Source organism: Manis javanica, chromosome 15 (genome assembly GCF_040802235.1).
Source record: "Manis javanica isolate MJ-LG chromosome 15, MJ_LKY, whole genome shotgun sequence".
In the NCBI taxonomy this organism is placed as follows: domain Eukaryota; kingdom Metazoa; phylum Chordata; class Mammalia; order Pholidota; family Manidae; genus Manis; species Manis javanica.
This window is the reverse complement of record NC_133170.1, coordinates 27,412,501-27,427,826: the sequence shown is the minus strand read 5'-3', so window position 1 is coordinate 27,427,826 and position 15,326 is coordinate 27,412,501. Positions and strand designations below refer to the sequence as shown.

Below are 15,326 nucleotides of genomic sequence, written 5' to 3'. Positions count from 1 at the left end.
CTGACATTTCCCTAAGTAGCTTAGGAAATGGAAGCTGTTAAAATGTGCAAGCTCCCATTCCTGTGCCTGAAACGTTGCTCGGCTCCTTCCTCTGCCAGGCCCTGAGCTGACGATGAGGAATCGCAGACAGCACAGGGCTGGTTCCCCACAGCTTGGTGTTTCTCCTGCTCTTGATCTTCCCGCTTTCGCCAAAGAAGCGGGAACTTGTTTTGTGAGGACAAGGGCACTTCCCTAGAGCAGGGCCCCTTTCTGGCTTTGGGAAGGACCAGAGGATTAGACTGGATGTTTTTTTCATGGAAATGGAATTCAAATTGGAACCTTATGTCGGTTTTCTCTGTGCCGAGGAGTATGGCTAGAGTGCGGCCTACCGCAGCCAGAGCCGGCACCCTGAACGCTGCTGCTGAGGAGCCGAGCTTCTGCCCTCCCCCTAAATGAGAGGCTTCATGCCTGTGCTTTTCCTGTGAGGACTCACTGCGGGTGATGAGACAGGGAGAGGCAGCACCCCGGTGTGTCTGCGTGACTATGTGTGTGTGTAAAGGAAGCCACAGAGGGTTCATTCTATGAAAGCAGGTAAACAAGTAGAACACCGGGCCCCCTGAGCCCTAACAGCTCACTCACCTCCTTGGGAGGTAGCCCCTCAGCTGGCTTTGAGTCTCTATGCCAAAACTACATGCTGAGTGATTTTCTGCAAGTGGCTTGACTTCTCTGAGGGTTTCAGTTATCCACTGCTGTGAAACAAGTCACCCAGCAACTAGTGACTTAGCACAACTCCTCGTTGTCATATACCCCAAATGCATGACTTGGGAATTCAGACAAGTCACAGTGGGAATGTCTGCACCTGCTCCATGATGCCTGGGGCCTCTGCGGGGGTGATGTGAGTGGCTGAGTGCTGAAACAGAGAGGGGCTGGCCAGAGATCGTGTGTGTGCATATGTACGTGTGTATACATGTGCATTCACACTTTTCCTCCTATTACATGGACTGTCTTTGGGGTCTGGAGCCATAACTATTATATTCAACATTGTATATACAGTGCCTAACACAGTATCTGATACACGGAAGATGTTCAATAATTATTTTTTGAATAAATGAATTCCTCTCGAGTCACAAGTACACACAGGCGAAAGACAGCAGACAATGAACATGAAAGACTCAGTTTGGGGGGACAGTGCCTTCAAGGGACCTTCTCTGCCTGAATGCAGCCTGAAATGGCTGCAGAATTCTATTTATTTTAAAGTGAATGCAGCTTGAGGAGTTCAGGGCTCACAGATTCTTCCTATACTATTGCCTAGGATAATAGAAAATGCCTACATTAATTAATTTGGGCTTTTAAATTAATAGGTCTGGAAATAAATGGGAGACAGAAAGTACTTTGAGATTTTTAGGTGACAGATCAGTTGGAAATGGCGTCTAGTGTAATTGTAACCTCCCCATATTTTGACTGTTAGTGTAAGATGGTTCGGCCTCTGCCATTTACCTTCCCCTCAAGTGAGCATCTCCAGATACAGAACTGGCCGGGAGCACTCCTGACTGTGACAGGAAATGCCACCTGGGATGTGTTTGTTCCCGGCTCTCTCTGCCTCTGCAGCTGGTTGTACCACAGCTGGTAACATGCGTCCTCCTCTGTGACACCCCCAAGAGTCAGTCCTGGACTTGCTGGGAGGGTGCATAAAGTGTAGTCCTCGCACAGCATGCAGGGCCTGGACTTTGATGTCCGGGGTCGGGGTGTAAGCCTGGTTTGGAGACTGCTATCACAGGGGTGTTGTGGCTCCGTGGCTCTTAACAAAAATGTAGTTCTTTGTACCAGTCAGTGCACAGATGCCCAGACACCCCATAAGATGGTAGAAACCTAGGATTAGGAGCACATATCCAGGATCTGAGGGTTATAGAACCAGGGCAGTAATTTACCTTGAACCCCAGCATCCTCTCATCCAAACCCCTCACTGGGACAAGAAAGGATACTGAGGCCCAGGGAAGTGGCAGTTGTGGAAGTGAATGAGCAGTGGGAAAGACAGACCTGGAAGTCAGGCTCTCTGACTCCAGCTTTAGGGTTCAAGGCTCTGGATGTGACGGTCCATTGCAAACTCTAAAAGCACCATGAACAAATAAGGTCACCGTGAATGCCATTACAATGGTGTGTCCCTTGGCCATGCTCTGTGCGTCCTCCCTTCTCTGGACGCAGGCTCCTTGTTGCTGTCCTGCAGCCAGGTCTATGCAGAAACAACCCATGCATTTCAGAAAAGAGGGTGCAGAGGAGGAGGAAGCTTGTGAAGGGTGCTCGGGTGAGGCTTCCACCTGCTCAGGAGAAATGGACCAAGAATGAGGACTCCAAAAACATGCAGTTCTCGCCCCACTTCCCTCTCCCCGGGCCCCTGTCTCCAGGTGTCCTCAAAGCCCAGGTCTGTAAGGAGCCAGACACTGGAGTCCTTGCTCACAACCAAGTCTGGGATCTCTACCCCTCTGTGGTCAGAGTCCGGCTGGCCTCTGCAAATTTTGTCTGGGAGGAAATGAGGTCCTCCTTACATTGGGCCATTTCCAGGCTTCCTGAACCACTGACAGCTCTGGGAGGAGGAATGAATATTTTATAAAAGGCCATAAAACATGATTTGTTACTTTGAGTGAATTAGAGTCTGTAGTTAAAAAAAGAGAGAAGTTACCATCTGTGGACCAGGAGTTTTGCATTATTTAATCTCAGCTATTTCATTACATCGGTAAAACAAGAGAGCCGGACCATTAAAATCACACCTTCTGCTCCTCAGGAAGTGAAGCAGCATTTGGAGGCCTAACTGCACACAACTTAGACTCCCTTGGCAAGGGACAGTGGCTCTGTGCCTGGAGCATGCTGGGGGGAAGGCGGCATGAATGCTTTGGGTGGAAAGGGGAACCAGCCAGCCAGCCTCCCCGTTCTGCACCCACCTACTGGCTTCAAAGGGTGGGGAAGAGGAGTGAGTGGTTGCAATATCCCTTTTCTGTTAGGATCCTCCCAAATCTCCCCTCCTCCTCTCCTGAAGCAGCCCCTACTTTCCCGAAGGGTAGAGGGGGAATTCAAGCTCAAACAGCCTAAAAGAGAAAACAGCCTAAAACTGGAATCAGATATCTGTGTTCCAATCTTGCATTCCCACCAACACAGTACCTTACCAGGAATGTCCTTGAGACCTGTCTTCCCACCTTATTTGGAGGACCTGTCCCACTCAACTGACAGCCTGCTCTGATTTCTTTTCTTTCACAACTATATGTATTCCCAAATTCCTGACCCTGGGGAAAACCCAAAAATCATTTTATTTTTGTTTGGATGCGAAGTGATTTGGCTTCTTTTGCCTTAAGCTCTCCATCACAAATCATATCCTGGGCTTCCCCATTCCTAACCATAAAATCCTTTTATTTGTTTTCAGAACTAAAAGAACTTTCTACCTCGTGGACTCCACATTTAGCAAAACAAACAGTGGATATAAATTTTGAAATGACAATTTCTTTAACTCTGTCAAAGGTTTCAGATCAGTTTCTTTGTGACCATATTCAAAAAACTTGCACTCCAATGGTGGAAGAGGCAGGAAATTATTTTCTCCATCTTTCCAGAGCATACCCTGAAGGTCATGGCATTTTTTTGTTCTTCCATCACTGGACTGGCTTTTGGTGCCCCTTCCCCAATGCCTAGCATTTGGGGCCATATCTGCAGTTAGATGTGGTTCTCTGTGTCTTGTCTGGCTCTCCTTCCCTCCACTACCCAACCTCTGCCATCCTACACACACACACACACACACACACACACACACACACACACACACACACACACACACAGGTTCACATATACAGCTGTATACAGTATACACATATACAGGATTTGCCTTTACTACACCAGTGCCTTGAGAAAGAAGATGTGATTGTAGATGAAGGGAGATCCTTTTGGACCTGTGGCTTTCCTTGTATTACCTGCTTAGGAACTGACACTCTGCACAGGCCACTTGCTGTCTTCATCTCTTCTTCCTGGTTACTTCATCCTCTTTTGTTTCCCATTGTTACTCATCAGCTAACATGATGAGCACGTGTTATGTGAAGGACACTGTGCTAGGCCGGGGAACAAGACAGAACAGACAGGGACCCTGTCCTCACAGTGATTGGAATCTACGCAAACCTGTGCTTCTCTCTGATCTGCCACCTCATCCTTGGAGAGTTTGCTATTTATAACCCAAGGGGGAGGAAAATCCTGCTGAACAGGGAATTATGAGATTTGGGTTCCAATCATTGTAGCCGTAAGACCATGGAAAAGTCATTTACTTATTAAAGTCTTGTTATGTCATCAGCAAAATAAAGCAGTTGAGTGAGCTGACATTCATTCTCTTGGTTTCTATGATTTAATTTTCTCAAATTATGTTCCACAGTACACAAATCTCTCAAAATGAAAGGCTGGGTGAAGAAAAGCATCCCATGTCTAAATCCACTTGGGAAACATTGGGTTAAATAATGGTATGGATGTATCAGAGCCTTTAATATCATCTATTGTGAACCTCTCGGAGACAAAGCATCAAATTCCCAAACTCACGTAATTGGAGAATGTGTGTGTATCTGGGTATGTGTGTGTGTAAACATCTATTAACATGATGCAAAGCTAGAATTGTGTAAAACACAGTTTGAGAAGGAAGCACAGAATGCTACAACATGAGCTCTGGACTCCAGGCTGCTAACCTTTGAAGACTGCTCTAGTATGTCCTGGTTCTGTGACCTGGGAAATTATTTAACTTCTCTGTGCTTTAGTTTTTCATCTTTATGAGGAGGTTAGAGAAAGCACCTACCTCACAACTCTTAGAAAAGTGCTTGGAATACAGTAAGCATTCACTAAATGCTTGTAAGTAGGTATTACTAGTTTTAGTAAACACTTACTAAGAGGTTAGTAAACAAAAGGTACTTACATTTTATCTTGAGGACTTCGCCACAGTCCAAGATCTCATTTGAGATGTCAGCTAGGACACCGGAACTAGACAATCGGTTGTTACATCCTCAGTGACACAAAGTTAGGTTAGAAAATGGACAAAGAAGAGCAAAAATTCATACTAGTTCAATATAAACACATGAGAAAATCTCTATAGGTTAGAATGGTAAGAGGGAGAAGTAAGCATCAAGAAGAATAAAAGTTTGGTCAAAGTTAAGCTTTGGAAATGAAGTTCATGATTCACGTTGAATTTTCTTCCTATAGCTATAGAAATTAGAACATTAATTGCCTCTGTAGGCATCTTCCAAGCAGGAAAGCAAGTAGGTATATAGGTCAGGAGAGGCTAGGTTATGCTGTAGTAACAAACATCCCCAAAGTCTCAGTGGGTTATATTAAAGGATCATTTATTGTTCAGTCTCTGTATCCATCTGGTGCTCTTGGACTTCTGCTCTATGTCTTCCAGTCTGGGTCATTGGCTGAGGGAGCAGCTGTCTTCTTAAGTGCTCTGGATAATTGCGGCAGAGGAAAAGAATTCTGGTAAGTAAGTGCTGCAGGCCAGACATGACACATGTCACAGTTCATCATCTGGAGCTGCTCACATGACCCCACCCCACCATAGGTGGACCTGGAAGGACATGACCTTACTACCATATGCCCAGAAGGTGGAAAGCTGGAAATATTTGGTAAATGGTGGCAACGACCACCATCAGCTGCCCTTCTGATCGCAGTGTTTAGCTCCCACAAGTAGAATATACTTACTTACTCCCTCAGGGAGGCAGTACCAAATCCTACCCAGTCCTGGTGTCAAGCTCAATTTCTAGGATCTCCAGTGGTGTGTGAGCCTTTATGTTAGGTAGGGACACATTAGAGCTCCACGTAAGTGATGGCTCCTCCTAACTCAGAGGCTCACGGAACCGAAAGGATGAGCCATTTTTCCCTGTTCCACACACGACAAATAACGGTTGGTTTGGAACAGGACAACTGGAATAAATACTCCTACTCAGAGAGGGGAGAGGTGGAGGAAGGGCAGCAGTTGCTGGGCCCTAGATTCTGAAACCCCACTGTGCAGATTAAGCCTATTTGGCTCCCAGCCCACTCCTCTCTGCTCTAGTTTCTCCCTTCAGAACATTCCTTTTTTCTCTGGTCTCTTCCTTGGTCATATCTGAGATGGCCTTGCAGCTGATCTCTGTGGGGGCTGAGCAGCTTTCTCAGACTGTTTTTTGACCATAAAAACTTAGGGGCCACAAGGTTGGTTAGGGGGCCTAACGTCTCCAACAGTAATGAATTGTTTAGCCATGGTTCCTTTGAGCATGACTGTCTTAAAATCTTCTTAGACTCTTTGCTGTCTGTTCCAGGTGGCTCTCTGTCCCAATAGCCAAACAAGTGGTTCTTCTTGCGATAAACCTACCGGTGGATAATTTGTGTCTATCAGTTTTCTGTGAGAGGTTGCACCTCCAGTCTCTCTTCTTTTCTAAGCTACTTTGTCCAATTCAAATGACTTTCTTGGGAGGGGGAAAAGACTACTTTACTAAGGTGTTTTTCTCAAAAACTCCATATTCCATTCAGAGATATTAGCAATGGACATGACTGCTCTATCTTTCATTTGTTCATGAAGAAAAACTGAGTCTGAATCAGCTGTTCTCGCACAGAGGTCTCTTAAGTTTTGTTTACTCTTTACTGGGGATGAGAAGCAGTTACTTTTGTCAGCCCTGCAAATACCCACGTTGCTGGACTTTCTCTTGTCCATTGCACCGCTGCTTGCTAATTTCCTGAGCTGCTCAATATCTTGTTGTACATTGTCAGATGCAGTCAGCAGTAGCCACGTACAATATTAGCAATCTGTTTTCAAACCTTCTCCTAAAAACCTTGTACCTAAAATGCAAGTTTTTAGGTACGTATCTGCCTTTCTAGCTATCACAGCAACAATTTTCAAATACTTTGCCACATGTAAACATGGATTGCCTGTAACAGCCTCCAATAAAGTTTCTTTACTCCGACTTCTGGTGCCATATCCAACATCCCAAATTTTAGGTTTTTGGTTACAGCAGCTCCTTATTTCTGGGTACGTCTGTCAAATCAGCTTGGATAGACGAGGTTACACTGTGGTAACAAATCATTCCCCAAATACCAGAGGATTAGGACAACAAAGGGCTGTTTCATTCATGCTATAATACTATGGGTTTTCCCGGGGGCCGCACTCCATGTCACCTTGCTCTGGAACCCACATCACTCTGGCAGAGAAGCCACCATCTGGAGTATGCTGGTCATTGTGCCAGGGTGGTGGGTAAAGAAAACTCTGGAAGCTTTCACATTGTCATTAAACGTTTTGATGCAGAAGTGACACATATTACTTGTGCTTACAACTCATTGGTCAGAACTACAGGTGAGCTAGACCCTATAATTCCCCATGTTCCCGAAAGGCAGAGAACTGGAGACGTCTGGAAAATAGCACTACTGACCCCACAGCAGGGAGACGGCATGAAGAAGCAAACTGCAAACTTGTGAAACTAACAAGATCTCTTGGGATCCTTCCTGAACAATAAGGAGTTCTTCATAGATTTATTTCTTGGCATGGTTAGTCACTTCCCAAGGCTTTTGATTTGCATGGCACATATGTCTAATGCATTCCTTTTTCAATGTACAGTTTCATTTCTGCAAAAGCTATTAGATTTTTCACCAGTGAATTCTGGAGCATCATCATTACCATCACCACGTTAAAAGCTTTGACTAAGAAGCTAATTATAAACAACGCTTACCTACAGGATATGTGTTCAGATTTGACCTTCCCCTTGTCTGTGCTGGTTCTAGGGAAAGCCCAGAAAGGCAATGGTCTTGGTGCTTCCAAAGGCTAAATTAATAGAAGGGAACTTTAAGTCTAAGAATTATGCCGTCAAATGTGGGCAGGAGATATCAATTAGTTTGTAGAACCAGGGGATGATTTTCACAAGAAATTAACTCTCAAAGTTTAAGAGATTGATTTATTTTTCATACACCTCTTAGGTGACCAATTGTGTGTGTGTGTGTGTGTGTGTGTGTGTGTGTGTGTGTGTGTGTGTAGAGGGAGGAGAACAAAAAAGAAGCAAAAATTGTCTGCCAATATAGACTCACCCAAACATCTGTTGTTCTCTCCATGTCCCCAGGATTCAAAGCTCCCTTCCCTCATCTCCATGGCAGAGAAAAGTGGGGAAGGTTAAGAGGAGTAAAAATGACCCATGAAAAAAGGGGAATGGTCATGGGGAGCACTGCCTCCTGGTCAGAGGAACTTCCACATCAGCCATCCTGAAAAATGGAAGGACCAGAGCAGGGAGCCCCAGCCAGAGGTGAGACAGTAGGATGAGGCACACGGTGTCTGACCCATAACCCTGGCTGCCTATCATCTTTCTGTGGTTTGCCTTCTACAGCAGAAAGCTAGAGAGAGGAGCGATTGTTCTTAGGGAAGGTGTGTGCACACTTGTTCAGCAGGGACTGAGGGAGCTCGCCCCTTCCTAGGACCACTCTCACCTGCTACCGGGGCCTGTGGGTGACAGGGCAGCACAAAGGACCATTCCCGGAGATGATTCAGAGAAGCAACGTGAGGCTATGACCACCATCCTCTCTCCCAAGAGGAAAACTACAAGGGTTCTACTGCTGGGACAATGACAAACGTACATGTGTGCATGCGATGGGTGCACGTGCACACATACACACACACACACACACACACACACACATGCACACTCATGCACACACACACAGAGAGCAAAGTAAAAGATACAATGAAAGAGTCTTAACAAATAGACTAGAATGACCTCTTATACACCTGGGATAAGTATGTTTTAAAGTCCAGGGTAGAGATAAGAACATAAACGGTTATAAAGTCATGTGTTATGTTGTATGTGCTCATGTTGGAGTGTACATTCATCCATTTTGAGGTGGTTCCCCCCACCATGTCTTCCTGGTCTGGTGTTGGTATTCTGTGATCCTTGGAAGGTCAGCAAGGGCCCAGGAGGACTGGAGCTCTGGGGTCTGGTCTCAGTTGTTGGTGTCCAGGAACCCCCTTCTCTTTGTTTTCCTTCTACCTCACAGCAAACTCTTGGTCTCCTTTGCTGGCTCCTCTTCCTCCTGAACTTGAACTGCAAATTGTATTTTTGTGAAGGACAAGGTCATGGTTATGTTTCTCTCCATTGTTCATAATCTGTCTCTCAGAATAAACCCATTCAGTTCCATGGGGTTAAATATTTCTAAATACTTTAATTTCATAAATCATAAATTTCTCGGATCCTTTTGTAGATCATCAACCTGATGATCGGGTGTTCACGCTTCTGTGTGACATGTGCCTCCCTCAAACCTTGTTATAATGTTGGCACATTACCCATCTGACATGACGAAAAGAAGAAAAAAACCCATATTTTTTTCTCTACTTTATTCCAGACCTGAATAAACAATTGCTTCCTTGATGTCTTCATTTGCATATCTATTTGCCTGTCCAATTTCACATGTCTAAAAATGAGACCTTGAGCTATCTCAACTTGTTCAATCCCTCATTTTCCCTTTTTTAATAAATGCACCACCAATCCACCTGGCTGTTCCAACGCAAAGCCTGGCATTCGTTGTTTATTTCTCATGTCCTGTTCATCACCAGTCCCTGCTGATTCTATCTCTTAAACACCTCCGCAGCCCCTGCCTCTTCCGCCTGCTTCTCTCCCCAGCCACCTTTGCTCTAGTCCAAGTCACCATCAGATTGCAATTTCCTGGTCTTTCTATTTTCACTTTTGCCCCTTTATAATTCATTCTCCTCAAAGCCTTTGTGTAAATCATATCCTGTCTCCTCTGCTTGAGAACCATCATTGGCTTCACATCTTAACACCCTTAAGGTAAAACCTGAACACCTCACCCTCCAATACATCACCCCTCGCTTCTAGTTTAGCCTCATCTTGTACATCTCTCCCTAATGCCCACTCTTCCCAACACATGGCCTTCTTTATCATCCTTGAACACCCATGACCTTTCTAGCTCTGGGCTTTTGAACTTGTCTGCCAAGAATACTCTTCTCCTGTTTTTAGCATGACTGGCTCATTCTTGGCTTTGAATTCTCAGTTGAAAAATTACCTCTTCAGAGGGAAACTTTCCCAACCACCCTCTTTAAAGTTTCATCCCCAGCCTCATTTCTGACATAGCATTCCATTTTTTTTCTTCAAAGCATTTACTGTAATATGTAAATGCCTTTGTTATTATTTACTGTTAAAATGAGATATTTTGTCAAGATCATTTCTAAATCCTCTGTGCCAGGCACTATGATAAACACCCAATAGCTTCTCAACGTACTTGTTGCATAAACAAATGACCCCTACTCGTCACTGAGAATATCTGAATTTAGATCTGACAAGATTAATCTCCTGGCATGAAATCAGTGTTCAGTGGAGTGCTGGGAAGTGTGAACCTGTCACAGCAAGTGGCATTGGCATCTCTGCGCCTCTGTCTCCCTTCACTTGAGAACTGGCACTTCTAAAGGTGTGATTTTACTCACACTTAATATATGCTGGAGAGGATGGATATAAACAGAGGGCTTTTCTAAAGCTAAGAAATGAGTCTCTTTCACAAAAGAACTAAAAACAACTCTGATTCATGAATTCGATAATGCCTTTTCCCTCCAGGGGATCCTCCCGGTGCAGAGTGAAACCTCTCTTGGGGCACAGCCTCTGCCAGAGATGCAAAGGTAACCAAGGAACGTCAGCCCTGCCTGTGGGCTGGCGGCGAGCACCAGCCAAGCTTATCCCAAGAGGTTACTCAGATGGTGGTGCTGCCACCGTGTCAGATGTGCACCTTCTGGCAGAATGCAGTTTCTTTCTCACACTTCTCTAAGGTTTGTTTTGAAGAGTTACTGACCTAGTTGACAGCCTCACAAATAAAAATGGCAACAATGAAAACAGACATGCAAATGAATACTTCATTACAACTTCTGAAAACAAAGACAGAAAGAATCATGAGTGAATCAATTTACAATCCAGAAAATAATTACAGATAATTGGACAAGGGTTAAAAGAGTATCTTCTATACTGTATTTGTTGGTGGTTTCCTATTCTTTACTTCAAAATTGTTTTTGAATGGAGCAACTTGCTTGCATGGAAGTCTAAACTACTTAATCACACAGCCTGTAAATAGGAAAACTATTGACTGGGTGACTCCTACATTTGCTTTCTTGCCTTTCACTGAAGCATGAGAGGTGAGGGAGGGAGTGGAAACGCCCAGTGCAAACAGAGAAAGGAAGCAGAGGCTGCTGCCTGGAGGGCCTGGGAAGGGACCAGTCTGGAGAATAAGATGCAGTAAGATGCCAGCCTCTCTCCTACCCATGTGACACCTAAGCCCTGCCCTACGTAAACAGGAGCCTTAGTTCCCTGCTCTGGAAGCCAGTGCTGCTGAGAACCGCTCTGTGCAGTACAAAGAACTCTTACATGAATCTTGGGAGTTTGAGAGCTACTTTATGTATTATTCCCATAATCATCATCTATGAACTCTTATAATGATTTAATATGAACAAGAAGCAACACAAAAATACCTTGCAGTTGTAAACTAATTAATTTTGGTCAAAGTCAGCTAAAAAGAGAGAAACTGAGGCAGAGTAGCAAAGTCAACCCCACCTGGAAGTGGCAGTCTGAAAAGATCAGACCACTGCTCCTTCACTAGATTCCAACCTGTCTGTCTGATCTAGTAAAGAAAAACTAGATGGTCTTTGGCAGAAATGAATGGAAAACCATTCTTATTGCCTTTTTCCTGGAAAGTTAGAGAAAGCATCCCTCACAGTAAACCTTGGCTCCTACCCATATACTGTCAGGTGGTTTTCCTGGTAACATAACTTAGTTGCTGAGGCCACCTTTCTCACTGGGCTGTGAAGACTGAGTGAGATAGTACGCACAAAGCACCTGGAATGTGGCTGCCACATATTAGATGCTCAGTAAACATAGCTACTATTTTTATCAACACTCTTATATACCCCTTTTCACTCAGCCCTCCTCCTTTTCCTTGTCTGTGCAATAAGCAGACATTCCAGATGAATTCTCAGGGAGGTTGGGAGAAAATGAATTCCAGGGTGCGCTTCCTAGGATTATGGTACCTCTTGAGATGCCACCATTATCTGGTTCTCTCTTCAATGGGCTGCTGCCTAAGTTCCTAGGACATCCCTGGGAAACTTCTGATGGGAAAGGCCAGGGGACACTTCCCATCCCTTCTCTACTATCACTTTTCATCCTAGGATAGTTGCAGCCTAGCCCTCCCAGGTTTGCAAAGGGAGGCATGGGATTCTCTGGGGACTTACACTGGAGTACAATTTAAATTGGAAGCTCTCAAGACATCTCAAAATGCTTTGTCTATTTTTTTTTTTAAGTGGAGAATGGAGAAGCTGGCGAATGGGTGTTTGTAAATACAGAGGGACAGCATCTGATTTGACTTTTTCATGACCGTTTCTGACTGAGTGGCGGCACAGCATTCTGTGTTGTGTGTGGTGAGACGGGATGCGTTTGCTTATTGATGAAATGCACTGCGCAGATCAGCTCCGTAAACCGAAAAGAGAAAAGCTGATTGCGAGAGTGGAGGGGGTGTGGTAACAGGGTGCTGGTGCTTGTTTAACCGTGCATGGGAATGTGCGAAAAGGGGAGGCGTGCCAGGGGAGCGCGGGAAACATTAGTGGTGAGGCAAGTGTGTCTCTTTCCCCGGCGCCCCGGCGCCCCGGCGCTCGGCGCCCCTGGCTGGGCGAGCGGGGTGCTGTGAGAGTGGGGTGGGAGGGGGCAGCAGGCGGGGCCTGCCACGTCATTTGGAGAGTGTGTGTTGGGAAGAAGGGCAGAGCGGAGAGCCGAGCCGCTGCAGCTGCGGCGGCTGCAGCAAAGGCTTGAGCGGTGGGGAGGTGGGTCCCCGCGCCCCGGCCGGGGCAGCCTCAGGGCTCTCTTTGGCCTGCGGCGCGATTCCTAGGGGGGAAGTGGCGGCCGTGACGGCGGGAAGGGCGACCTTGGCCCGACCGAGCCCGCGGTGGACATAGGGAGGAGGCCGAGCCCCGCCAGGAGTCTGTGCCGAGCCAGAGGGAGGCGCATCTGGCGCTTCGGTACCAGCGGCAGCCGGGGGTCCGGAGCGGCTGGAGAAGCGCGGAGGGCGCTGAGAAGAGCTCACCGGCCCGGAGGGCGGACCCCAGCGCCGGGGAGCCGTAGGGGCTCAGGCTCGGCGGGGGGCGCACCCCGCGGCTTTTCGAGCATCTCGTTTCGCACGAGCCAGTTGGCGACCCCAGGTATCCCAGACGCTCTAGCACCCGGGCGCGTATAACTGGAGGTGCGGGGCTAAACCCTCCGCTCCCAGGTCACCTCCGCAGACCTAGCCTTGCAGAACCCGGGGCTTCGGGGCTCAAAAACCCAGCCGCCAGGCCAGACCGCGAGCTCGGAGGAGCGCGAGCCCCACCCTAAAAGAGGGCGCAGCCGAGCGCGGGGAAGCGCTGCTGCGCTCCAGAGGCTGGGTCGTGGGCGCCGTCTTGGTGGCGGCGAGCGCACCGCGGGCGGGGGGGACATGAGATCGGAGAAATCCCTGAAGCTGGTGGCGCCGGGGGAGGCCCGCGGGCCGGACGGGGAGCAACAGGATGCGGGAGACTTCCCGGAGGCCGGCGGGGGCGGCGGCTGCTGTAGTAGCGAGCGGCTGGTGATCAATATCTCCGGGCTGCGCTTCGAGACACAATTGCGCACCCTGTCGTTGTTTCCCGACACGCTGCTGGGGGACCCCGGTCGCCGCGTCCGCTTCTTCGACCCCCTGAGGAACGAGTACTTCTTCGACCGCAACCGGCCCAGCTTCGACGCCATCCTCTACTACTACCAGTCCGGGGGCCGCCTGCGCAGGCCGGTCAACGTGCCCCTGGACATATTCCTGGAGGAGATCCGCTTCTACCAGCTGGGGGACGAGGCCCTGGCGGCCTTCCGGGAGGACGAGGGCTGCCTGCCCGAAGGTGGCGAGGATGAGAAGCCGCTGCCCTCGCAGCCCTTTCAGCGTCAGGTCTGGCTGCTCTTTGAGTACCCTGAGAGCTCAGGGCCCGCCAGGGGCATCGCCATCGTCTCCGTGTTGGTAATCCTCATCTCCATCGTCATCTTTTGCCTGGAGACCCTGCCGCAGTTCCGTGCAGATGGGCGAGGTGGGAGCAATGGTGGAGGTGTGAGCAGAGTCTCCCCAGTTTCCAGGGGTAGTCAGGAGGAAGAGGAGGATGAAGACGATCCCTATACCTTTCATCCGGGCATCACCCCTGGGGGCACGGGGGCAAGGGGCTCGTCCTCGCTAAGTATTCTTGGGGGCACCTTCTTCACCGACCCCTTCTTTCTAGTGGAGACCCTGTGCATTGTCTGGTTCACCTTCGAGCTGCTTGTGCGCTTCTCCGCCTGCCCCAGCAAGCCCGCCTTCTTCCGGAACATCATGAACATCATCGACCTGGTGGCCATCTTCCCCTACTTCATCACCCTGGGCACCGAGCTGGTGCAGCAGCAGGAGCAGCCATTGGCCAGTGGGGGGGCCGGCCAGAATGGGCAGCAGGCCATGTCCCTGGCCATCCTCAGAGTGATCCGCCTGGTCCGCGTGTTCCGCATCTTCAAGCTCTCCCGCCACTCCAAGGGGCTGCAGATCCTGGGCAAGACCTTGCAGGCGTCCATGCGGGAGCTGGGCCTGCTAATCTTCTTCCTCTTCATCGGAGTCATCCTCTTCTCCAGCGCCGTCTACTTCGCTGAGGCCGACGACGACGATTCTCTCTTCCCCAGCATCCCGGATGCCTTCTGGTGGGCAGTGGTTACCATGACCACTGTCGGTTACGGGGACATGTACCCCATGACAGTGGGGGGCAAGATCGTGGGCTCGCTGTGTGCTATCGCGGGGGTCCTCACCATTGCCCTGCCCGTGCCTGTCATTGTCTCCAACTTCAACTACTTCTACCACCGGGAGACGGAGCAGGAGGAGCAGGGCCAGTATACCCACGTCACTTGTGGGCAGCCTGCACCAGACCTGAAGGCAGCTGACAGTGGACTTGGCAAGCCTGACTTCTCTGAGGTCACCCGGGAACGGAGACCCAGCTACCTTCCCACTCCACACCGGGTATATGCAGAGAAGAGGATGCTCACTGAGGTTTGACTGGTGCGGCCAGGCCTGCACAAGAGAGATGACACCTTCTCACTCTACAACTCTCACCCGGGCTCCACTTGACTTCCCGACTCCTTCCCCAACACCAGTACATGGCAGCCAGGATCAAATGCCTGGACTGTCAGCCTTGTTGCTAATCCCTGCGGCATTCAAGGTTTATCCATCAAAATGACATTTAAAAAATTCTAACGGTGCCACCCATTCATGCTCATCTTCTGTCACCTGGATGAGATGTCCATCTGATCCTTCCTCAAGACTCTGATTTTTCATGTCTG

General features: G+C 48.3%; 1 protein-coding gene, 1 long non-coding RNA gene and 1 other non-coding gene across 9 annotated transcripts in view; 2 read left to right on the top strand and 1 right to left on the bottom strand.

Moving 5' to 3' along the window:
* Positions 1-5,311: 5,311 nt before the first annotated feature.
* LOC140846357 (uncharacterized) overlaps positions 5,312-15,326 on the bottom strand; it is a 27,390-nt gene continuing 17,375 nt past the window's right edge. Inside the window, exon 3 of the long non-coding RNA XR_012125370.1 lies at positions 5,312-5,431. This is a non-coding gene — a long non-coding RNA (uncharacterized lncRNA). The remainder of the gene's footprint in view (positions 5,432-15,326) is intronic.
* On the top strand, positions 9,184-9,287 carry LOC118970675 (small nucleolar RNA U13). Its single transcript, XR_005058729.1, has one exon. It is a non-coding gene; the product is annotated as a small nucleolar RNA U13 (small nucleolar RNA).
* KCNA6 (potassium voltage-gated channel subfamily A member 6) overlaps positions 12,734-15,326 on the top strand; it is a 200,747-nt gene continuing 198,154 nt past the window's right edge. For all 7 annotated transcript variants that reach the window (XM_073222303.1, XM_073222304.1, XM_073222302.1 and 4 more), the window contains exon 1: positions 12,734-15,326. This exon is cut by the window's right edge and continues 2,843 nt beyond it. In XM_073222303.1, the coding sequence (XP_073078404.1) occupies positions 13,450-15,042 (1,593 nt within the window). In that variant the 5' untranslated portion in view covers positions 12,734-13,449 and the 3' untranslated portion in view covers positions 15,043-15,326.